Genomic DNA, 25,679 nt, shown 5'->3' on the forward strand with positions numbered 1-25,679 from the left:
AGAAAAAACCCATTGTGTATCATCAATCAAAATAGATATCTACATTATGTCCAAAAAATGTCTCATTCTGTTGAGTCTTTCTATCATGAGGTAATTAGTCCTGGAACCATAGGGATATGGAATCATATCCATAATAAAAGTGGAATCATTAGTCCTGGAAATATGAAAAGTTAGTCATTAGATCAGAGTTCTTAATACTTTGAAAGTTGTTTGCCTTTACCATATTGTTATTGTATAAATTATTCTTCTGGCTTTGTTCATAGTAAAAGTGCACTATAAAATCAAGAGTTCAATATAGATATATACCTCTTTCAATCAGAGGGTAGGCCACAAAAACAGAACATTGTATATAAATTAATAAGGTAATTCATTTACTTTTCAACCTACTCTTCTCAAGAGTTCATTCTTTATACTGCTTTACTCGTGTTATCTATTAATATGTGTGTCTATTCTATCTGATGAGTTTCATACCATCAAATTCTTTTACACAAGCATGCCTCAGACTGATCTTTAATTTAGGTAGCACAATGTTATTATTAGTTGGATCCTATCCTCCTAAGACCTTCACTGTCAGCGTGTTGCAATATATTCTAGCCTTCCAGGATAATTGCTCCCAAACTATCTGATATTTCTTAATTTTACTAGCTCTGGCTGATTAAAAGGACAGAATATTTTCTTTTAAAAATTTATTTAGTATTTTTTCCCACTTACATGTAAAAACAACTTTGACATTCGTTTTTAAAACTTTTTGAGTTCAAAATTCTCTCTATCCCTCCTTACCCTGCACCTTGAGAAGGTAAGCAATTTGATATAGGTTCTACATGTATAGTCATGCAAAGCATTTTCTTAATAGTCACGTGGTGAAAGAAAATAGACCAAAAAAAAAACCCTTAAGGAAAACAAAGTAAAAAAATATATTAGTGTATGTATTTTGACACCATCAGTTCTTTCTCTAGGGATGGTAAGCATTTTCATCATAAGTCCTTCAAAGTTGTCTTGGATTGTTATATTGCTGAGAATAGCTAAGTCATTCACAGCTGATCATCAGTATGGGTGTTATTTTGTACATAGTACATTTCACTTTGCATCAGCTCTTGTAAGTCTTTCTAGGTTTTTCTGAGAGCATCCTGCTCATCATCATTTCTTATAGCACATTAGTATTCTATCATAATCACATACCACAATTTGTTTAGCCATTCCCCAATTGATGGGCATCCCCTCAATATCTAATTCATTGCCCCTAGAAGAGGGCTCTTGTAAATATTTTTGTACATGCAGGTTCTTTTCCTTTTTGTTTTTTTTCTTTTTTGAGATACAGACCTAGTAGTAGTGGTATTACTAGGTCAAAGGGTATGCATGGTTTTCTAGCCCCATGGGCAAAATTCTGAATTGCTCTACAGAATAGTTGAATCACTTCATAACTCCACCAACAATGCGTTAATGTCCCCCTTTTTTCATATCTCCTCCTCCATTTGTCATTTTCCTTTTCTATCCTATTAGCCAGTCTAATAGATAATGAGATGTAGTAGCTCAGAATTGCTCTAATTTGCATTTCTCTGATCAGTAGTGAGTTAGAGCATTTTTTCATATGGCTATAGATAGCTTTGATTACTTAATCTGAAAACTGATCATTTCTTTGGATCACTTATTAATTGAAGAATGACTTATTTTTATAAATTTGACTCAGTTCTCTATATGTTTGAAAAATGGGACCTTTATCAGAGAAACTTGCTTCAAAATTTTTTCACAGTTACTATTTATTGCTAACTGTATTTCCCTCCATCGTTTTCCTTCCCAGCCTGTTTATTCTATTCTTTCTCTCCTTGCACCCTGTCCCTCCTCAAAAGTGTTTTGCTTCTGACTACCCCTTTCCCCAATCTGCCCTCCCTTCTATCATAACCCTCTCCAGCTTCCACCTTTTCTTATCCTGTTCCCCTCCTACTTTTTTTGTAGAGTAAGAGAGATTTCTATACCCTATTGAGTGCATATGCTATTCTCTTTGTGCCAATTCTCATTAAATGAAGGTTCATTCACTCCCTCTTCTTCCACTCCATTGTAAAAGCTTTTTAAATTATATACCTCTTTTAAATGAGATAATTTACCTCATTCTCTTTCCCTTTCTCCCATTACATTCCTCTTTCTTCCCCTTAATTTTATTTTTTAGATATCATCCTTTCATATTCAACTCACATCTGTATTCTCCATCTAGATATGCTCCTTCTAAGTGACCTAAAAATAAGAAAGTTCATATGAGTTACAAATATCATCTCCCCATGTAGGAATGTAAACAGTTTAACCTTATTAAGTCCCTTATGATTTCCATTTCCCATTTTGCCTTTTTATGCTTCTCTTGAGTCTTGTATTTGAAAGTCAAATTTCCATTCAGCTGTGGTCTTTTCATCAAGAGTGCATGAAAATCCTCTAGTTCATTGAATGTCCTGTTTTTTGCCCCCTGAAGGATTATACTCAGTTTTGCTGGATAGGTGATTCTTGGTTGTAATATTACCTCCTTTGCTTTCTCTAATGTCATAGTATGAGCCTTCTGATTCTTTAAGTTAGAAACTGCTGGATCTTGTGTTAACCTGACTGTGGTTCCATGATACTTGAATTGTTTTCTTTCTGGCTGCTTTGCAGTATTTTCTCCTTGACCTGGAAACTCTAGAATTTGGCTATAACATTCCTGGAAGTTTTCATTTTGGGATCTCTTTCAGGAGATGATTGGTGGCTTCTTTCAATTTCTGTTTTACCCTCTGGTTCTAGAATATCAGGACAGTTTTCCTTGATAATTTCTTAAAAGATGATATCTAGGTTTTTATTTTTGTCATGGCTTTCAGGTAGTCAAGTAATTTTAAAATCATCTCCGCTGGATTTATTTTACAGGAAAAAAAACGTTTTTCCAGTAAGATATTTCATAATATCTTCTATTTTTAAAATTCTTTTGGTTTTGTTTTATTGTTTTTTGATTTCTCACTTCCATTTGCTTTCTTCTAATTTTTAAGGAATTGTTTTCTTCAGTGAACTTTTGTACCTTCTTTTCCATTTAGTCAATTACACTTTTTAAGGAGTGTTTTTCTCTTCATTGAATTTTTGTGCCTCTTTTTTTCCATTTGATCAGTTTTGTTTTTTAAGGCATTCTTCTCCTCATTGGCTTTTTGGACCTCTTTTTACCATTTGGCCTGGTCTGTTTTTTAAGATGTTATTTTCTTCAGTATTTTTTGGTGATTTCCTTTACTAGGCTGTTGACTTGTTTTTCATTATTTTCTTGTATCTCCCTCGTTTCTCTTCCCAATGTTTTTTCTGCTTATTTGATTTTTAAAATTCTTTTTGAGCTCTTCCATGTCCAGAGACCAACTCATATTTTTCATGGAGGCTTTGGATGTAGGAGCTTTGACTTTGTTATCTTCTTCTCAGTGTGTGTTTTAATCTTCCTTGTCACAATAGTAATTTTCTATGGTCAGAATTTTTTCCTGTTGTTAACTCATTTTCACAGCCAGTTACTTGACTTTAACCAGACCAGATGCTACTGTGCCCTTATTTCCAAATTATTCTTCTGTAGAACCATTTAAATAAATAGGAAGGTCTTCAGCTGAAAGTTATGTTTGATTCTTTACTGTATCACTAAGAAAATGATGGTTCAGTTGACCCACTTTGATTGATGCCAGAAGATACTTTTAATGAACACTTGATTGCTGTCTATTGCTATAATCAGTAGCAAGTTCAGCCCCTTTTACTCACACACACACGCACACACACCCTAAATTTTATAGGGGAAATATAGGGACTTAATACTGGCTCTTTGGGGGAGGTATAACTATCTAAAAGCACTCTTGGTGACCATACTGTTCTTAAGGTGTTATAAGACACGTGGCAAGATGGTGTGTATTTGTTGCCAAGGAGCCAATATATGCTTTCCATGAGATCTGTTAGTAGTCATGTTAGTTATCATATTCTTGTCAGAATCTATGCAGTTTATTCTTGTTTAGTCCCTTTTCATTATTTATTTATGGTTCTTTTCTTGTGTTGGAACTTCAAAGTTTCTGTGCAACTGTGGTCTTTTCAACAAGAATACTTAGAATAGTCCTCTTTCATTAAAGATCCATTGTCATTCCCTCACTCCCCACCCCTCACATATAATGCCTTTGTATTATATTTAATTTTTTTATGTAAGTTTTTCTTGGTGGTAAGTCTATGCCCTTTGAAAAATTTTCCATGATATCATACCTAACCTCTTTTTATAACTTTTGTTTATTATTCCTAGTTCTGCTCTCTGAAATTAATAACAAGTCTTAATTCGTCTTTCACTTGACAGCCCTTCAAATTCTTGAAGACCATTTTGCTGGGCTAAACAACCCCAGGTCTTTCAATTGATAATCATATGATACCAACCCGAAGCAGAGAACATATTGAATTTGAAGTCTTGGGGGGTACCTTACACTCAACGTATCCAAATTAGGACACATTTTTTTCCCCCAGATCCTCTTTCCAATTTTCCTGTTACTTTTTATGGCACACCATTCTTCCAGTCCAGGAGTGGGGAGCCTGAGGCCTTGAGGCCACATATAGTCCTCAAGTGTGATCCTTTGATTGAATCCAGACTTTACTCTTGATCTGCTCTAGATCAATAATTTAAATTAACCTCACTTACCTATAGAGTGCCTACTTTTCTCTTCCCTCTTTTGAAAATCAGTGTGTGACTTTTTCTAATCCTGCAGTAAGTATCTCTCATTTCCCATGATCTTTCAAACATAACTAACCATCTTTCACCAGCCACCTCTGCCAGTTCTCCTGAGAATTAAGAACATGGCTCATTTGGACCAAGTGACTTGAATTGAATTCATCAAGGGCAAGTAGGTGCCATTCTACTATTTCCTTATTTATCTTATCTTGGGTATTAATTCCTTATAATCCTTTTTTGTTCTCTCTCTGTAGAGAAAACAGAAGGAAAATAAGAATTGAGCAGCTGTATTTCTTGTTATTATTCTAACCTTTCCAGTAAAAGTTTTATTCCTTGATCTTTCTTTTCTAATTTAGCTAAAAACAAACTACCCTTTTAATTCATACTGAATTCTAAAGCTCCTTACCTTACATTTAGAGAATTGTGGCATGCCTTAATAATTATCCCCTTACATGCTCTTGCTTCCATCTTCTGTACATATATTTTTAATAAAATCTAAATTAGTGAATTTCCTGTCAATCCACATTAATATCTTCATATAATTCTCAGTTTTAAATTCTCAGTTTGAAATTTTTGTATCTTTGTGTCTTCAGAGTTTTATCCTTGAGTGTTTTTTTACCCTGTGTTAGTCCTTGGGGGCCTGCATATCTTATCTGTACCTTTTGGAATCTGTTTTTCCCAAATCTAAAGTGCATGTCACACAAATCTTCCATCACAAACCCTAGCAGAGAATGGTCACATTTCCCCAAGGGTCCATCATTTCCACTGTAGCAACTGTTCCTCCCTTTTGGTAAGCATCAGATTCAGTTTAGAATTTTGCTGGGTTGGTTTCTCTACCTTTAGGAGGGTGAAATTATTATGTCACAAAGTTACTAGAAATTTGCTTTGGGCAAAGAGGGGGTGCCAGAAGATGTCTAGATGCTTTCTCTACAACAGGCTTAAAATTTAACTCTTTATTCCTTAACTATTTTCTCTTTCCCTGTATTTGATCTTCACCGTACTCTGATGACAATCATTTCTTTTTTCCCCATCAGTTGCTCTTTACCCAAATGCTTCCCACCATGCTTTCCAGTTTGGTTCCTGATTTTATTCACGAGTCTATACAGTACATCTAATTTTCCTGTTTTTTGTTATTAAAGTATACTCATGTTCCAGCTGTAAGTTTGATCCCATCAAGACTTGGCATTTGCCTTCTTGCATTAGAACTACTTGTTGTTCTTGCATGTTGCCTAAACTTTGGACATTTGTATATGACATTTGAAGCTATGGGCTTTTGCTGGCTTTTTTCTTGGATTTTGTCTCCTGTGCACTTTTAGGTATCTTAATGCAGATTTCTTGCACTGTAGCCTGGTTGAGATACATGTCCAAATCTATTATTCTATCCTTTTATTTATTTATGTTATAGTTTTACTTTTTCTGAATTAGATGATAACAGATTTTAACAATCATTTTTTTTAAAGTTCTGAATTCCAAATTCTTTGTCCTCCTTTCTCTTTCCCCTTCCTTGAAAAGGAAAGAAATTTGATATAGATTATACATGTGTAATCATAGAAAAAATTTCCAAATTAGCCATGTTGCAAAAGAAAACATCAAAAAACCCAAAAATAATAAAGTAAAAAATGAATGCTTCGCTCTTCATTCAGACTCCCATCTGTTCTCTGTTTGGAGATGGATAACATTTTTCATTCTAAGTCCTTTGAAATTGTCTTGGATCATCATATTGCTGAAAATAGCTAGCTCATTCACAGTTGATCCATTGTACATTACTGCTATTAATGTATACAGTGTTCTAAGAAGCTCACTTTACTCCACAAATCAGTTCATGTAAGGTTTTCGAGGTTTTTCTGAAAGTATCCTGCTCATCATTTCTTTTAGCCTCTCTTGCCTTCTTGCCCCACCTCACCAATAGACTGTTTCCAATAGACAGTCTTGAAGCATCTTGAAGTTAACATGTCTGAAACAAAACTCATCTACCCTATTCCCCTTTTGTGTCTGTTGAAGACACAGTTTCCCTTGAATGGTATAGTGGATAGAGTCCTGGATTTGGAGTTGGAAAGGAAATTAGTTCAAATCTCTCCTAACTTTAGTTTAGTGTGAGTCTAGGCAAGTTAATCAAACCTACTGAGCCTCAGTTTCCTTATCTTTAAAACAGGTAATAATAGCACCTCCATTACCCAGTTGTTGTGACAGTTGTGATGACTATAATAGTAGCACCTACCTTGTAGAGTTTTGTGAGAAAGCAGGTAAGTGCTTTGCAAACTTTAAAGTTCAATCTAAATATGATTAAATTAAAATGATTTTCTAGTAACCCAAGTTAAAACTACTCATTCTTTCATTCTTACTCACATCTTTAAATCTAGTCAGTTGCCAAGTCCTGACATTTCTACATCTCTCTCAACACTCTCCCTTGCTTCCTTTCCTTTCTTTTCACTCATCCAGCCACTGCCCTAGCTCAGGTCCTCAGCACTTCATGGTTGGACTATTGAAATAGTATCCTATTTTGTTTCACTGTCTTACGAGTCTCTCCTCTTAACTCCATTGATAACAACAGCTGCTAAATAGATATTGTTAAATTTAAATATTACAAATTGGGCTATGTTGATGCTCCCTTGTTCAAGAAGTGGTACACTATTATCTTTAGGATAAAATAAAATCTCTGGTTCAGCTTTTAAAGCCTTCCACTTGCTTACTTGCTTCCTTCCAGGCTCAACTGAAGTGACTGATTCCTCTCCCAAATTTACTTTGTAAATATTTTGTATTTACTTATTTTTACGTAAGTGTTGTTTCCTCCCAATTGAATATAGTAGGCTCCTTGAGGGTAGTTACTGCTTGATTTTTGTCTTTGTATTCCCTAAATTTAGCACCTGCCTGGCACATAGTAGGAGCTTAATAAATACTCTTATATTGTTCATTTCTTCAATAACCTAGAATGCTTTCCTACCACCTACCAAATCAAATACAAGCTTGTCTGCTTGATTTTCAAGGACCTCTTGAATTTTGAATGAATAAAAGACCTTATGGAGCAATTTTTTTTTTTTGCTCAAATTGTATAGCATAAGCCACAGCTGTTATAGGAATTCAGAAAAGAGGGAGAACAGCATACCTGGGAGTGATTAGTAGAAAGAGGGTAAGTAGTTAGTACTTAAGACACTGAAGTGAGTAGAATTTGGATAGTTGCATAGAAAAGGATATGCTATTTTTGAAGCAACTGCACAAAAGCAGAAATAAGAATGACATATATGCAGTACAGTGAACACATTATCTTAACAGGAACAGAGGGTATCATGAGTTGAAAGTAAAGTTGGATCCAGTGAAGCTAGCTTTGCTCAACAAGTCATTATAACTTTTCAAGAGGAGTAACTAAACAATTAGAGCATTGTTCAAGGAAGAATTAGTTTGGCAATGGTACATAGGTTAGCTTGAAATGGAGGCAAGAGTGTCAGGACAGGTTAACTTCTCTTTGGAGAAATTCTTAGTAAAGTATGGTTCTCTTGCTGACTTGACACTTGTGAACTTGAGTAGTTTAATTCAGAGGTCCTTAATCAGGTCTATATGGGATATTAAAAGGCCAGGCTTCCACTCTAAAGAGTTTTCAGAATTCTCTCAGGGAACTGGAAAGAGTCGTGAATGAATTGGTACAGCTTATGACTTGCTGCCATTCTAGTAGTGTTGGAATGACTGAATGAAGCTTACTATGCACTTAACATGTTCTAATGGAAAAGATAATACATATGGAAGATTTCAGTTGCAAGTCAGATGGATAGGTCCAGTGGTCTTTAAGGTATCTTGGTAAAGCAGATGGTAATGCCTCTTCTTTAATACCATTTCCACTGATAAAATCCTATTATTTTCTGATGTTGAACCATTTAACTGTCCCAAGGACTTTGGTGATAAAAAATTTCTTTTTTGGGTCTTTAGCAGCTGTGGCTATAGCCCCTGCAGGAGCAATGGTCAAGCTGTACCTCCATAGGGCTTGCTTCTTAAGATGAAACATAGTCAGTAGTCTGGAAATATTGGTATTCTGAAAGCAAGATCCTGGGCTGTCTCTGTTGTCACGGTCTGAGGAGAGGTGGTAGTTTGACTTGCTTTGTTCACCCTTCCTCCTGTCTTTCCCTCAGGGTATCTTACTACTTTCTCTTGGCTGGCTTGCCTGCCCGCCCTGTGAGTGACACTTAATTGAGCCCTGTGAGTGACACTTAATTGACAGCTGGGCATGGCAGTCTCTTTCTCCAAAGGAGTTACTTCCGCAGATGCTGGCTTTGAGACTGGAAATAGAACTAGATATCTGCAGGGGAGTGAAGGGGTGCTGTCAGTCCTTGTGCTTATCTTGCTGTTGGTGGCAGTTGTTGCTGATGGTGATGAGGAAGGCAGTCTTCTCCACAGTAATTTCTCCCTTCAATAATGGAGGTTACATGTTGACCCCAAGTGTTAGGAACCAGTTTTCTTACAGTGAGGCTAATTAATCAACCATAGTAAGTCATTTTAAGAGTTGAGAATAAGTGTTTCAAGTAAACTAGAAAAAAAAATAATACAGGTTTATCATAAATTTAGAACTACAGAAACCTCAGCGGTTATATATTCCAGCCTATGGGAAAATGCCCAGAAAAGGGAAAAGAAATAAGACAATAGAAGGTTACTTTCTTAGTGAACAGGCATTTCCTCCCTTCCTTTCTGATGAGGAAGAACAATGCTTACCATCAGGCAAAGACACAGAAATCAAGGCTTCTGTATCCCAGCCCACTCAATGGGCTCAGGCCATGGAAGAGCTCAAAAAGAATTTTGAAAATCAAGTTAGAGAGGTGGAGGAAAAGCTGGGAAGAGAAATGAGAGACATGCAGTCAAAGCATGAACAGCAGGTCAGCACCCTGCTAAAGGAGACCCAAAAAAACGTTGAAGAAAATAACACCTTGAAAAATAGGCTAACTTAATTGGCAAAAGAGGTTCAAAAAGCCAATGAGGAGAAGAATGCTTTCAAAAGCAGAATTAGCCAAATGGAAAAGGAGATTCAAAAGCCCACTGAAGAAAATAGTTCTTTCAAAATTAGAATGGAACAGATGGAGGCTAATGACTTTATGAGAAACCAAGAAATCACAAAACAAAACCAAAAGAATGAAAAAATGGAAGATAATGTGAAATATCTCATTGGAAAAACAACTCACCTGGAAAATAGATCCAGGAGAGACAGTTTAAAAATTATGGGACTCCCTGAAAGCCATGATGAGAAAAAGAGCCTAGACATCATCTTTCATGAAATTATCAAGGAAAACTGCCCTGATATTCTAGAACCAGAGGGCAAAATAAATATTCAAGGAATCCACCAATCACCACCTGAAAGAGATCCAAAAAGAGAAACTCCTAGGAAAATTGTGGCCAAATTCCAGAGTTCCCAGGTCAAGGAGAAAATATTGCAAGCAGCTAGAAAGAAACAATTCAAGTATTGTGGAAATACAATCAGGATAACACAAGATCTAGCAGCTTCTACATTAAGGGATCGAAGGGCATGGAATAGGATATTCCAGAAGTCAAAGGAACTACGACTAAAACCAAGAATCACCTACCCAGCAAAACTGAGTATAATACTTCAGGGGGAAATATATATTCCAGCCTACCCCCACCCCCATTCTACAGATTTTTTGACAAAAGGGATAAGTTGAAGATGACTCTTAAGGTTAAGTTCCTGAATGATTGAGAATGGTGGTATCAAGGACAGGCCTCTCCAATACAATACACCTATTCATACCTGATGAAAAAATATATCCACATGATAATTTGGTACCAGTTTCTTCCCTTCTTTGAAAGGGATCAGTTTGTTTCATAAAAATTCTACTTATTATCCTTGGGCTTTATAATATCTTTTTGTTTACGAGCTCTTACTGGTGACTTGCCATGGTGTCTGTGAGTTTTCCTTCTTAATGCTGACCCCTTGCACCTTTTAGCCAAAAAGTATTTGGTTAATGGCAGAAGCTTTGGTTTGAAGAACTGTTCAGTGATTTGTAAATTTTTTCTTTTCTTTCTTTCTTTCTATTTCTTCTTTTTTTAGGAAGGGCCATTGAGACCTGTCCTTGAATACATCGATCTGGTTAGTAGTGATGATGAAGGACCTAGTACTTCTCATATTAATGTAAGTACATTGCATTTTGTTTATGACATTTTCCAGTTCTTCAATTAAAATGGCATTTTTCAAGAATAAGGGCAGATCCAGTCATGAAACTAGTTAATACTTTTTTTGCTTCTGAGGATTTGGTGATAGAAACCTTCAAAGATTTACCTGTATAGCTCACTCAGGTGGGCTATGAGAGAGGAGTACACCCAGAACTTTCTCTAGAGACTAACTTCTACTTCTAGTTTTCCTCTGCCACCCTTTCATTAAGGATACGATAAGACTCCAAAATGATTAAGGTAAGTCCTAAGTGAAGGTCTTGAAGGTGGTATGAATAAAGGGAAAATGGAAGACTTCAAGTCTTTTGATTCCTGTTCATCTTTTTCTTGTTTTCATTAGACATGTTATAAGACCAAGACCTCTAGTCCTGGAACATCAGAAATGGTTTTTTGGGGGTTGGCGGGGACACATAGCACCTATTTCTTCTTGGTAAAGAGGGAGAGGACTTAAGTATTCTTTAGGAAGTAGGGTTCCATAAATTGTTATTCATTCCGTAACAATTTGACTAGTCAACAGCCCCATAAATCCATCTTCCCAAATGTAAGCATCAATCAGTTATCATTTATGACTTCCTGATTATGTCACTCAGATCCCACTATGGGGAAACAGACGGAACAAGACCCAATTGTTAACTTTGCCAGGTAGGTTTCCAAAAATGATCTAAGAAGCCAACCTATATCTTAGCTTTGTTTTTTAAACCACCTGTTCCCTTTTTGGTGGATTGAGGACAGAACTGTTGTGTGACCTGAACAACTCATTTCACCTCTCTGAGCCTTAGTTTCCTTATCCATAAAATGGAATGAATCTTCACTGCTTGTACTACTTACCTCATGGCATCACTGGGAAGAATGCACCAACTAAAAGTGAATTGTTAGTATCCTACAATAGTAGATAGAAAACTCTTTGCTCCCTTTTCTTCCATAAGACTGAACAGCTGGCCACACTTTTTTTTTTTTTAATGAGGGGAAAAAAGGAAAGCAGAAGTGGCCCTAAATAGTGATGACACTATTTATTTCAAGTAGGCCCTTCCCCAAGTAGTCTTTTCTGTTGTCATGTCCCCTATTCTTAGTAAAGGAGCTGAGGTTTTTTTGAATGCCAGTGGCTTTTCTGCCTCACCTTTTCCCAACATGGGATCAACTTAGTGGTGGGCCAAGAAATTGCCCATTTTGAACTGTACTTGGCAAACAAAAAAAATGTGATGTAAAGTATAGGCACAAACATATGCAATCTAATAGCATCTCTTTGTTCCTCCCTTCCTTCTCTTTAAGAGATAGGGTCCCTGGTTAACAGTTAATAGTGAAGACCAGGTGTTGGAAACTGAATCATATGAACTGGGCCTCCATAATTTCTTTGCCAAGGGAATTTCATCTTTTGGTATTAATAATGCTTTTTCGAGTTAAGGTATCTGTTCACTCACTGGACATGCATCTCTCTATCTGAAAATGTAATAGTAAAAATATTTTTTTTTCTTGATTTTCCTGGTCAAGTGACTCCACTAAGGAATGCTTGAATAAAGAGTGCCATCCTCTTCGAGTGAGCACCCAGGAATTTTCTCCAACTATGGTAGTTTTGCTTCTATCACAGTACCTGTTGTAGGAAACTACATTAGTCATCTCTTCTTTCTTTGAGAACCTCAAATGCTAGAAACTCAATCAGTAAAGGGATTCAGAAATGGACTTAGCCACAGGTAAGGCATATATAATCCGTCGTTAGGTTATGAGGATCCTATCTTTCTCTATGCACCTTACTTCACAAGAACCTTTAGATCCACTAGAAATCAAGGGCGGGGGGGGGGGGGGTGTGGGGAGATCTATCTACTCTTTAGAACTTTACAAAAAGAACAAAATCCATCTGGTGTATTTGAATATAAATGGCTAACTTGTCCTGCATCATGAACTCAAGCTCAGAAGCAAGTTAATTTCTATCTTTAGAGACTGAGAGATTGCTTTGGTTTGCTGGAACATCACTTCTCATGGAGGAATAAAATGAAATGAAAGTTCAGACCTATTACAAATTCCTTTATTGTGATGATGAAGGCTAATTATTTTTCCTGTGCTTTTCTAATTTTGCAAACTCATTGAATAAAGAAAATGGATCAAAGAATTTAAAGATAGTAGCAGTATGATCTGAAGTCAAATTATAGGAGTTCAGAATTTGCCATCAGCAGGTGTTTGGATACCCCATCCTATCCATTCTAAGAAACATCATCAGTCAGATCTTTAAGTATACTTCTGCAGTATATATATATCTGTGTGTGTATGTATGTATATATGTAATGTATGTGCATGTATGTATATGTATGTATACATACATACATCCACTCTGGTCAAGAACACTTCATTTTTCCAACTTTACCCTTCAGCTTGATTGTCAAGATAATCATAGACAATAAATAAAGGAATCTGATTTTCAGGCTAGATTCTGCCTCAAAAGAAATGTATGGCATGGGCTACAGGTTCTAATGAAACTGCTTTCATTGTGACATCCTCTATTAACTATGACCTGTGTGATTTTGTACTCTAGGACATGGTACTAGACCCAGAGCTTATTGAGACAAAAAAGAAACAAATCATTGCTCATAGAATAAATGGAGGATGACTCTTGGTAACTTTGTACTATCAAAGTTACAACAAATTCTTTGACCTCTTAGAAGCTTTGGATGACAAATTTTGCTCTAATCTGTATGATTACTTTGCAAGGAAATACAAAAGATCTTATGTGTAGCTTTTTAATGATTTAATAAATGCCATCTTTATGAATTAGATGATGCTGTTGTGTTGCCAAAGAAGATTATGGTAAACTCTGTAGATTTCTAGCGACCTTCAATTCCACTATAACTGATCTTAAAACACAGCACAGGAGATTCAAAATTGTCTAATACAGAGTTCCAGAACCACTATAGGCACAAGAATCCTAAGTTCAGGAACATCCTCAGTGGAGACTCTAAACTCTAAATTTCTCTATCCCAATTTTATGTAGGATTTTGAACAATGACATAGTGAGGGTTGAATTCTAAATATAATGTGGCTTAAGTATTAAATAGTTTGTTGTTGCCTTGATTTGGAATGAAATGCAGTGCTTAGAAGATTCACACCTTATTTTCTGTCTATTCTCTCTTTTTTTTTTCTTTTTTGGCTAGAGAAGTCTGGGATAAGGATTCTTTGATATTCTACTACTGTTAATTTGTAATCCCAAGGAGTTCAGAGCAGGCTAAAGTCATAATAGTCTTTAGGAGGTAGGATTTTAGCATGATAGAAGAAAGATTTAAAATATTCTCTGTAGTAAATCTTTACATTCTCAAGCCTAAAAGATTTCCTGTGTGTTTTACATCTGGAAACATCCATCACTCCTGTTAGACCATAGAAAATTCTTTCACTTCCAAGTGACTGAAAGTTGAGCCCTGCTTCCTAGGACTTGATGAAACATATCCTTGGTACATAAGAGAGTCCATGTCTTGTTATGATCAGATTACCGAGAGCTCATCTCATTCTCCAGTCATGAAACATTTTTGAAACTAGGACTCAGTTTGAATATTGCCGGACTGACTTGATTGGATTTCAGGGGCTGAACTAGACACTATCTTATATTTGTATCATGAAATTAGAATAGTTTTTACAATCCTAGTTGCTTGTTGTGGAGTCTTATTGGTAACTAATATCACTGAGGTAACCATATATGAGTGAATGTCATTAATGTGGTATGTTCCATCACCCTCTCACTTATGAATAACATGATCTTTGCAAGCCTCTGCAACAGTAATCTCTCATCATTGGCCACAAACTTCTCATAGTATATCCAATCCAGAAATAGCTACTTCCATTAGACTGGGTAACTCATCTAAAGTCTTTACAAAACACATAGTGGTCACAGGCACTCACTTGGAAACTCTGGAAATAAGGATATTATTCACAGCATTCATGTATGCAGATCAGAATTATTAGGAATGTATATTTTAAACAAGACAGAACCTGGTTTCTGTTTTAATAAATGGCATCTTAATTTGATCTTAATGTTATCTTCGGAAGATACTAAGGCCCAAAAAAGACCTGTGGGTTCTGGAATGTGGATTGATACTTGCTAGTAAAATCTTAACAGTTGTGATAAAACTGTTCCAGATTAACCTCTTTATAATGCTTCAGGTCAGACTCTTTGCAAATAAGAATAACCACAAGCTGCCACAGTTCTGCTAGCTATATAGTCCTCCCTGTCAATGATTTACTTAAATAGAGCCAGGAAATTGGGTATGCCTTTATTTTAATTCTGTTAATCTGGAAGATAGTAACCAACTGACAGCTACTCTTACTGCCTTCTTACTGGCCTCACTAAAGCTAATCAGTCAGACTTTGCACAGTATCTCTTGTCCTAGGCACTGAGCAGGTCCTCTGTCCCACTCCTTGGAATTCTAGTTTTCAAGGTCCCTTCTGAGAGAAAAATTGTCCAAGTAGGATGAGTTTTCATTTTTTTCTAGGAATCAAAATATCCTCAAGATACAATCTCTTTAAAAAAAGATAAGTTTGTAATTTCTAAGATTAAACATCTAAATAAATTCTTCTAATTTATCCAAGTGTTCTTGAGTACCTCTAGTATTCTATTAGCAATTTAATCTGTCGTGGCTTAGTCTTAAGTCTTAGTCTTAAGTCTGGACTTATTCTTTATGGCTTGCATATTTGTCTGCCATCATCCCAAGAACCTTGGAGACATTGCTCTTGTTCTGTATTATGTTACTTCATAAGCTTAGTATTTAAGTCACTATTTCATTGACACATGGAAAGACTTAAATGAGCAGACGCAGAATAAAGTGAATAGAACAAGGAGAACAGTATATATAAATAACACTGTAAAAGTGAACAACTTTGAAAGATTTGAGTTCTGAATAATGTAATGATACCAACCATGATTCTCAAGGACTGATGATGAAACAAGCTGTCCACCTTCTGAGAGAGAAGTGTTCCATGTACAGAATGAGACATGTATTTTTTGTATATGGCCAGTGCAGGAATTTGTTTTGATTCCCTATACATACTTATTACGGGGGTTCTTCCCTCGCCTCCAATCTCTAATGGGGGTGAGATGGAGAGAACTAAGGACTTTGGAGGCCCATGATATAAAATGAACTTGACCATTTGAAGGGTTTTCTAGGAACCTTCATGTGGCAGTCTGTTTATACATACATGTATAGATACACATATAAGCCTCATATACATATGTCTATGTATCCATCCATCCATTTATCTCAGTCTTTGCTTTGAAAAAACCCAATTTTTACCTGGAGAGAAAAGCCATGACTCATTCCATTGTGACTACATTCGGATACTCTTAAGAAAAAGAGTCTGTACAGAACAGGCCTGCACAACTTGCTTGCTGCTTACAACCTTTGGGTCACTTACAGGACACCAAGAATTTCCTCTACCTTCAAAGGATGTTTTCCTCTACATTTTTCAAGAACCACCTGAAATCCTTTGGCTTGCCACAAGTGGCCTGGCAGCCAGAAGAAAAGGTCATAAGCAGCCCAAGGACCGCGAGTTGTGTAGGCCTGACACAGACTAAAACTTGGCCACGGTTTTATAGTATCTATTAACTTGCTACATGGAGTCTTTATGTATTCCAGTAATTATTTCTAGTGTATGTAAAATATACTATACACCTCCCAGCATCCCCCAAAATTTAGAGATCGTTTGTTATCACTAAATTGATGACATGTCCTCATTACCTTTTGAAAAAGTAAGATGCATGTAGATAGACTTCTCCAAAGGTACGTGAACAAAGTTCAGTCATTATGCTCATACCCACAAATGTCCTTATCCATTTGTAAAGCAAACAGCATTGTTATTTTCATGTTATCAGAACAGCTTTTTCCTGTTCTTTCTTTCTGTTGAATTAAGCTGGTTTCAGAAACTTAGAAATGAGAGTTAGATTTTCGTAGGCCAGTTTGTGGGGATTGTAGTTAGTAAGTAAATATGTTTCAAGTGTTTATTGGTCACTGTGTGCAATCACCCAGAGTAGGGCTCTACAAGGTTATTAGCCTCTTGAGCTATATGACTCAACATCCTCCAGAAATGAATAGATTAACGCTAATCTTAGATGTGTTACTCTTAAGAGAATTATCTTTAAGGGCCCTGCAGTTCCTTTAAAGAGATTTTTTTTTCATGATAGATACAAAATGTATATCAAAATAGTTTGAGCTCTTGCACATATTGTGTGCAGAGACAGTGGTTTTTGTTGCCTTTTCAAGTTCCTCTCAGTTAAAGGTTTAATGTTCTTTGAATTTTTTGTATTTATGTTAAACTCCGTGGACTAATCTTTGATATTTCAGAATTTGTCTACAAGTCTCCCAAACAGTTGTTAGATCTAGATTTTTCCTTCACTGTTTTACTGTTGTACATGCTTTGCCCTGTTTAACTTAAGTAGGATTTAGTGTGTTTTTTTCCTCATTTAATTATGATAATTCCTTGAATTATAATTTGCACAATTATCTGGACATTCAAGGCAGCTTTTAAAAATATCTGTGTGCACCGAGTTGCCTGACTCATTCATTTGGTTTACAAGTTTAACATTATCCTCTATTCAGGTAATAACATTATCTTGAATTCTTAGATTACTGATACGTAGCTTTGTTTACTTACTAAGAAAAGGAAATAGAAATTTAGAGGGAAAACGTTCACTGGAAAGAAAATTGTTTTGAGCTTATGAAGTCTTATTTATCACTGTAATTCTGTCTGTTTTACTCATATTGTACAAGGCACTTTGGAAGAAGTGCAACTCTTTTTGGCTGCTTTATTAGTGTACTAAATGGCACCCATAACATTTGTTATATGGTACTTTAGTGTGACATAAACTTGGTAATGTATTTTCCAAGCAGCTTAATTCATTCAGCCTGTATGATACTATAAATAAAGAGTTTGAACTGATGATTTTTCTAAATCCAGATTAGATGTTCAATGATTTTTCAGCCTGACTATAGTAAAATGATGTAATTATAATAATGGTGATAAAATGAATTAAATTAGAAGTTCTATTAACAAATTTGAAATTATCGTCATCTTTGTAGATAAAAGTTAAAAGATATTAGTAGTATTATAATACACCTTTTAATATCTTGTATAGAATGAAACACCATCTCCTCCAGATAACTTAATCTCCTGTTTCAGTTCTTTAATGTTTATTTTTCTATGATTTAAGTCTAGCCAGTAGTTATTTATACAGATACTTTTGTTTCATTAAGATAATATGCCATATATACTTTTCCAATTTCATTATATCTATCATTGATCTAATTATCTGACTAAAAGAGGGTTATGAATTAATTTTAATACTTCACTCCTTGTAACTAATGGATTGGTCATTGTTCAACACAAATATTTTTGCTATTTTTCCAGATGTACTAAGAATTTTTAACAGTTCAAAATATCCTTCTGTGAAATTTCCATTCCGGTGATGAATCCTGAGGCCTTTTCTTGGTTCTTGTCTCTCATGAACAGGGATGCTATTTTATATTTTGCTGTTTGTCTTTTTTTATTTGCTGAACTTTATAATACGGCATTCCTTTTACTTCCTTTAGTTCTACCTACTATTCTTAATGCATCTATCCCTGGTAAAAATAGCATCTAGTTTCCATAGAATATATTTTGCAGATGTGATTCTTTGTTCAACATTTAACACTCATCTTTTGTTTTCATTATCAACATCTATCACTTAAAGGGACCTATAAATAATAATGTTTTGGGGATTCATAAAGCTTCCTAGTATATATATGTGACCTTAAAACATCTGGATTTTGTGCTCTGCTTTCTTATTTGCAGAGGTGTTGATGTATATATGCTGTACATCTATGAAAAGAATGATTTTAGTTTTATCAGAAATTGGATGTGTTAAAATTTATTCCAACTTCTTAGGATTACAGTAAGTCCCAAGATAATAATTTCTACATTCTACTTAATCTACATGGTGTCTTATTTGAATGTATTATTTAAATTTAATCATATCAGGTCACAACTGGTTATGTCAACTAACCAATTTTTTATGCATTCCTGTAGTTATTGGTGGAATTTATTCATGCTGACACATGTCTTCATGTGATATATTATCACATAGTCATTAGAAAATGCAACAATTTTTTCATGCTATGACTTTATTCATTTTTAGCCAATAAGGTATGTAATTTTATAGATTTTAAGTTTGCTTTACCGATGTTGTTCAGTTAAATCCATAAGTTTAATGATATTTTGGATTTTAATAGTTCCTGACAAGAGTTTTGTATCAGTTCTCATCTTTTAGGACTTAAGAAGTTCACTGTGCTTTCCTAGATCTTCTAAGATTCCAAATGATTAATTATCTTAAGTTGGTAAGCACAGTAAATGGTTTACTTTTGGAGGTATGTATCCTAATTAAATTTAGGTCATAAAATATGATGTCATGTGTTATTTAGGGGGTTACTATAAATAATCTATAAATTATAACTGTTAGTTGAGAGGACTGTCTGTCATTGTAATATGCTAATATTATTTTCTGCTATTAATAATTCTAGACTTTCCCTTTTTCTTAACTATAGCAGTGTATGTCATATTAAATGATAAAGTACATAATTTGGAAGTTTATCTTTATAGTAAACATCTTGTTATGCCTTAATTTTGGTATGGAAAAGCTTTGTTATGTTGGTAACAATGTTAATATGATTATGATAAAAGTTTTGCCCAATCACTAAGTTTTTTTTAGCAGACTTAATGATGTTAACTGTTAGTAAAAAAAAACCTTTGAGCATTAACTTGTTAATAGTTTTATCAACCTCTTAGTAGAATACATAGTATATATAACCTTGCAGAGTTGACTAGTTTGGTAAGCAGATATTTCAAGAACATTATACCACTGTGTTCCCTTCAAGAATACTTACACCATGTTGCCCTTTTGTGGTAGAGAGGTTTCCATTGTTGCCATTGGGGATCATTCTTTTCCATTGACACATGCACATTTCTTTTCTCATCTACAGCAAAATTTAGTTACACAGTATGGGAGAAGTAAAGTGCTTGCACCTAAAGTCAAGAACTTGCATCTAAAGTAAAGTATTTAGCCAGCATCTTAACATGAGGCCATTGACCTGTAACAGTCTGGAATCCACACTATGGTTTGGAGGCACTTATAGTCAACTAAGCAGCAGATCAAGTGGGCCCTTTTTCCCCCCTCTAACCTTTTTTTTTTTCCAATTAAACACACACCCATACACTATGTCCTAGGTGATAGGATCTGCTTGGGTTAATGACTGTCAGAAAACCCTATATTTTTGGATTTAGTATACAAGCTCAAGTAATATTATAGCTAAAGAATGTTGATTGGTTGGTTGTTGTCCTTCTCACAGAGGACCAAAATGACATCACCATGATAAAGTGAAATTTCAGTGTGTATGACTGTGGCTGATCAGACCAATACAAGCTCAGAATGCTCTACCACAGTCTGGGCTCAGATAGTCCATGTGAATATTTGAGGTGGATTCTCCAGATTTGCTCATCCTTCATTTATTTTGTGCCATGTCAGTTCTGCTTTGCTCATAGAGCACAGCACCCTTTCCTATGCGGGCACGCCATACTGAGCAGTCCTGTGCCAGTGTCTTGCACAGTCAAACCCAAAGTTCTTGAGAGAGACCTTGAGAGTGTGTTTGTATTGTTTCTTCTGAACACCATGTGATTGCCTGCTGCAGGCGAGTTCTCCATAAAATAGTCTTTTTGGCAAGCATACGTTTTGCATTCAAACAACGTGGCAAACCCAGCAGAGTTGCGCTCTCTGAAGCATAGTTTGAATGCTTGGCAGTGCAGCTTGAGCAAGGACTTCAGTTTCTGGTACCTTATCCTGCCAGATGATCCTAAGACAGTTCAAATGGAAGCAGTTCAGTTTCCTGACATGGCACTGGTAGACTGTCCATGTTTCACAGGCATACAACAATGAGGTCAGCACAGTGACTCTGTAGACGTTCAGTTTGCTGGTCAGTCTAATACGTCTTCTCTCTCAAACTTTTCTTCGGAGCTTCCCAAACACTGAGCTAGCTTTGGCAATGCATGTATCAACCTCATTGTCAATGTGTACATCCCTGGAAAGTATACTACCAAGGTAAGTGAACTTATCCACAGCATTCAAAACTTCTCCATTTGTTGTAATCAATGGTTCCACATATGGAGGGAGCACCTGTGTTTCCTTGGTGTTAATTTTTAGGCCAAAATTAGCGCAAGCAGCAGAGAATTGATCTATACTTTGTTGCATCTCAGCTTCAGAGGCTACGCTGAGTGCACAATCATCTGCAAACAGAAAATCATGCGCCTTCCTCCACTTTGGTCTTGGGTTGTAGCCTTTTCAAATTGAAGAACTTAACATCAGTATAGTAGTTGACCTTGATGCCATGTTCATCCTCATTGAAAGCACTTGACATCATGGCTGAAAACATCATGCTAAAAAGCATGGGAGCAAGCACACAGCCCTGTTTCACTCCATTGGTGATGGGGAAGGCGCAAGAGCTTTGTCCACTATCTAGAACCCGGACAAACATGCCATCATGAAATTGACATACAATACAGATGAACTTCTCTGGGCAACCAAATTTGGACATAATTTTCTATAAGCCGTCATGATTGACAATGTCAAAGGCTTTGGTCAGATTTACAAATGTTGTGTACAGACCTCTGTTCGGTGAGGTGTAGGGTGTATTCAGGGAGGACCTGTACCTTTGGTGTGATGGCTTCTGAGCCCTTTTCAGGGCTCTTTCCACCTTTGATGTCCACCTTTTCCACCCATCTCTCACCTGTGCCTCCAAGAAACTGCAGCATGCACAGTGGCCATACCCCGGTAAACCATTTCAGCGGATAGGGCAAACCAGGTTGAGGGTAACCAAAGGGTCTCTTCTTCCTGTTATAAAAGCAGTGATTAAGCACTCTTGTCAATATGAGCAGTGGGATGCATATATCCTGATTCACAAAACTTTCTTCTCCTTCCCCAAGAGGGAAATTCATGACTGACTGTTCACTATACAACTGCCTGCCCCGATTCATTGCCAATATCCTTGATTGCCAATATCCCTGTATTTTACTGTACCTCTCTCTCTATCCCAGGTTCAATATTTAATCATAGTGGTGTGGTTTTTGGTGGATCAGTTATTTTATCAGTATGGGTACTTCTCACCAATAGAAATCATAATGCCACTATGCGTTTTCATTTTATGTGCTTTATATATATATATATATATATATATGTGTGTGTGTGTGTGTGTGTGTGTGTGTGTATATATATATGTTTGTATATCTGATTATAAACTTTCCATAGAAGATCTACTTGATATTACAGAGGTCTTTCATTTTTTTTTACTCTTTCAGGGATATTAACTTTGATGTTAACATTCATGCTATCCATGTGTTATTTTTACTGAATTACATTTTCTAGTTGTAAATACCCTAAAACAGGGTGTTTTATTCTATGTCTTGCATGCAAATTTTATTGACTTACATGCTGAAGTAATTATGTCCATCATACATATGTCTTTTTTCTCCCCTTTTGCCTTATTTCTATTTGAACTCTTCTGAAATTCTGGTATTCCATGTGTCATGGCATGGTAGAGTCACAAGGAGAATATTTGTGTTAAAAAGGATGGGCTTTAACAATAGTAAGCAATTTGAAATCCTTGAAAACTTTTAGTGATTTGCTAAATTCAGTCTGGTCTGATCTCCTCCTAAATTCTGGGCTGAGATCATTGTCCATTTGTATACAATATCTAAGAAGGTAGGTATTGGTGTACAAATTCTATGGGCTTATTCTCTAACTGTAGTTTACACAGTGTGCATTTCTCACTTACTTTAGCTTAACCAAGTAGATGTCACAGAGTAATTTGGAAGTGTTGTGGGCTTGGCTTATTATTGCATTGTTATCTGAGTAGAAACATTTTGATTACCTTGCCATCAATAAAAACATTAATATTTGTTTGAAGTTTGCACAGGACATTTTCTATTGTGCTACAAAGTGTACATATTTAACACTTGATGCACATGAAAAGCTGTATAGTTGAATAGTTAACTTTGCAGTTACGTTTGTATGATTTTGATTTAATTGGAGACATCTTGTCTGAGGATAACTTTAGAAGGAGGCATTTTACTCTCCTGAATCAAATGCTTCTTTTATATCAGTCAACAGCTAACTAGCATAGTGGATAGATTATTGAATTTGGAGAGCTAGCAGCACTTACTAGCTGCGTGACTCCTGAATAGGCACTGAAGTTCTCTGTGCCTCAAATTCTTCGATAAATTGAGGGAATTGAACTTAACAGTCTCTAAGCTCTAAGTGTATAATTCTGTGAATAAAAACAAAGTTTGATCTCGTATTCACGTTTTTAAGTTGTGCAACTATGAAGTTGTGGTATGCTATATAAAATCAGTAGCTACTTCTCTTTTATGTTTTCTTCAAGGATATCCTTGATGTGTTCTTAGATGATTCTTAGAACGATTTTAGCTCTTGATGACATCTTGGTCCATTCCTCCCACCCATTTTGGAAAAACATTATCCATAATCTTTTAAATTCTTTTGGAACCTTCTCTTTAAGATAGTTTGATAATCAGTTCATTAGTGCCTTTAAGATTATCTTGTTGGTTCAGCTAGGTGATACAGTGGATACAGCACTGGCCCTGGAGTTAGCATGTCCTGACTTCAAATCCAGCATCAGACACTTAATCACTGTGTGACCCTGAGCAAATCACTTATCCCCAATCATCCCCCCCCAAAAAAAGATTATGTTGCTGACTTCTGGTCATATGATCAACAAGACAGGACTAGACATTATGTCTGCTTCTAATGTGCTCACTTTGCACCACTTCTGTCACCATTAACCACTCTCAAATAGTAGGGCAAGCTGATCATAAGCTTGCAGTAAAATTTCAGTCTATCCCACTAACACCTTCTAGCACCACGGAAAACCAAAAGGCAAAAGCTTGCTCAGACTGGAACAGCAACATGGCAGTGTTATGTGCTGCAGTAGAGATCATCCAGACAACTGAGCAATAGGAAATGCTTATGCCTGTATTGCATTTCACTAGACCTGAAGGAAATAGCATCCATTGGGAACAAGTTCTGTCTCCTTGTTAGTTAGGGTAAAAAGCAAAGCAAATGCAACCTAAATTACCCAGTATGGGAGAAGGTTGATATGTGTTGAGGTCCAGCTTCCAGGTGAATTGCCTTCATAGAGGAAAGAAGTTAAAAAGTGAGTAATAGGGGAATGAATATAAAGCCTAAAATAAGACTGAAATCACCAAAGAGCTTTAAAACTCAGTTAAATACTTTGAACATAAGCAGATGAACCAACAGAAGATGTAAGTAACAGAAAGTTTGTATCCATATTGAGTAAAAGAATTCTGACATCTGTGAGTAAATATTGCAAGAAGAAATGAAAATGAATCAACATCTGATGAGACAGAGGATTCTGTGTAGTGAGTCTCAATGCAACCACAGCGGTATTTTTTTGAGTGGTTTGAAAGAAGTAATAAGAATGGTAAAAGCAGAATTTATGATCTGCACAGCAGAAATAATGGGGCAGAATAGAAAGACTTGAATCCACTGTGACAAATCTCACCAAAGAAACAAAGGAAAATAACTGATTGTCCTCCATTCTGTGTGTTTGCATTTTCAGTCTGAAGGAAAAAAAACATTAAAAGAAAATATGGTCTTCATACCAGACAAATGTATTGATCTCAGTATGAATAAGAAAGAACTTAAATTAAGAATGTAAAAACTATAGATCTTCAAGGAGACAAGTCAAAAAAATCTGAATACTGCATTATGAAAAACTACCCAATTTCTAAACTCAACAGTAGCAACTGAAAGAACTCACAGATCACCTCTAGAAAAGTGGAGTAAAGACCTATGCTGCAAATATGCCCCCAAATGTACTATGCTCCCAAATATACAGTGGTTATATTGAACAGTGTCAAAGACAAAATTCAGCAAGCAACCAAGCAAACCTTTGAATGTAAAGGAAAAAAATTCAAATAACACAATACTGTTCTGCTTCATGAGAAGCCACAGGAGAAGGACTCAATGTGTTTTGAAAAAGATCAAGAAGCAACTCAAGGTGACCTATTCTGCAAACTTTATCCTAATCATAATGAAAAAGATAGACTAAAAAACAGCATTTGAAACATTTTTGAAAGGAAGTAGACCAAAACAAACTATTTACTTTTTAAAACACTCCAGACCATAGAAATAATAAAGAAAGCAAATACAGCAGCCAAGGAAAACAACAAAATAGTCACAAAAAGACCATTAAGATATTTATTTCTAACAGTACACAAAGGGAGAAGGGTGAAAGGAGAAGTAAAATGAAGTGATGGTGTAGAAACAGGCCTTGAAACATCATGGATTAAATATCAGCACCCCTAGAATCAAATATTTTTTTTTTATGTGGGGATAAATTATAAAATGAGAGGTTGCATAAAAGGTGGGAGGGAAAGAAAAGATTATAATGTAGCATAGTCAGGTAACTCCTATAATCTTTCAGGTAGAAGAGTACCTACAAGAGAATGGGCAAGAAGACAAAGGGAGGGATTGAAATGGGGAAGAAAAGGGGAAAATCTTTTTAAGTGATGGAAAAGGGTGCCACTGATAAATGTGTTCCAGTGAGGATAGAGAAAATCCATAAGGAGACATGGGGACTTTACAAAGGGTAAGTAACAGAATGATAAACACAAGGGAAAATAAGGACTAAACAAATTGCTGAAGAAGTGAGTGAAAAGACTTGTGAATAAGAGTGCAAATGAACACGTTTCTTACCACTAGAAAGGTTAAAGTGCAAATTGTAAAAACAGTAATCATGTGAAAAAATTACAATGA

General features: G+C 35.7%; 1 protein-coding gene across 1 annotated transcript in view; it reads left to right on the forward strand.

Annotated features, from left to right (window-relative positions):
- ZNF451 (zinc finger protein 451) overlaps positions 1-25,679 on the forward strand; it is a 105,126-nt gene that overhangs the window by 11,851 nt on the left and 67,596 nt on the right. The window contains 1 exon segment of the mRNA XM_072642536.1: positions 10,716-10,796. Coding sequence (XP_072498637.1) covers positions 10,716-10,796 — 81 coding nt within the window.

This window comes from Notamacropus eugenii, chromosome 2 (genome assembly GCF_028372415.1).
Source record: "Notamacropus eugenii isolate mMacEug1 chromosome 2, mMacEug1.pri_v2, whole genome shotgun sequence".
Taxonomy (NCBI): Eukaryota; Metazoa; Chordata; class Mammalia; order Diprotodontia; family Macropodidae; genus Notamacropus; species Notamacropus eugenii.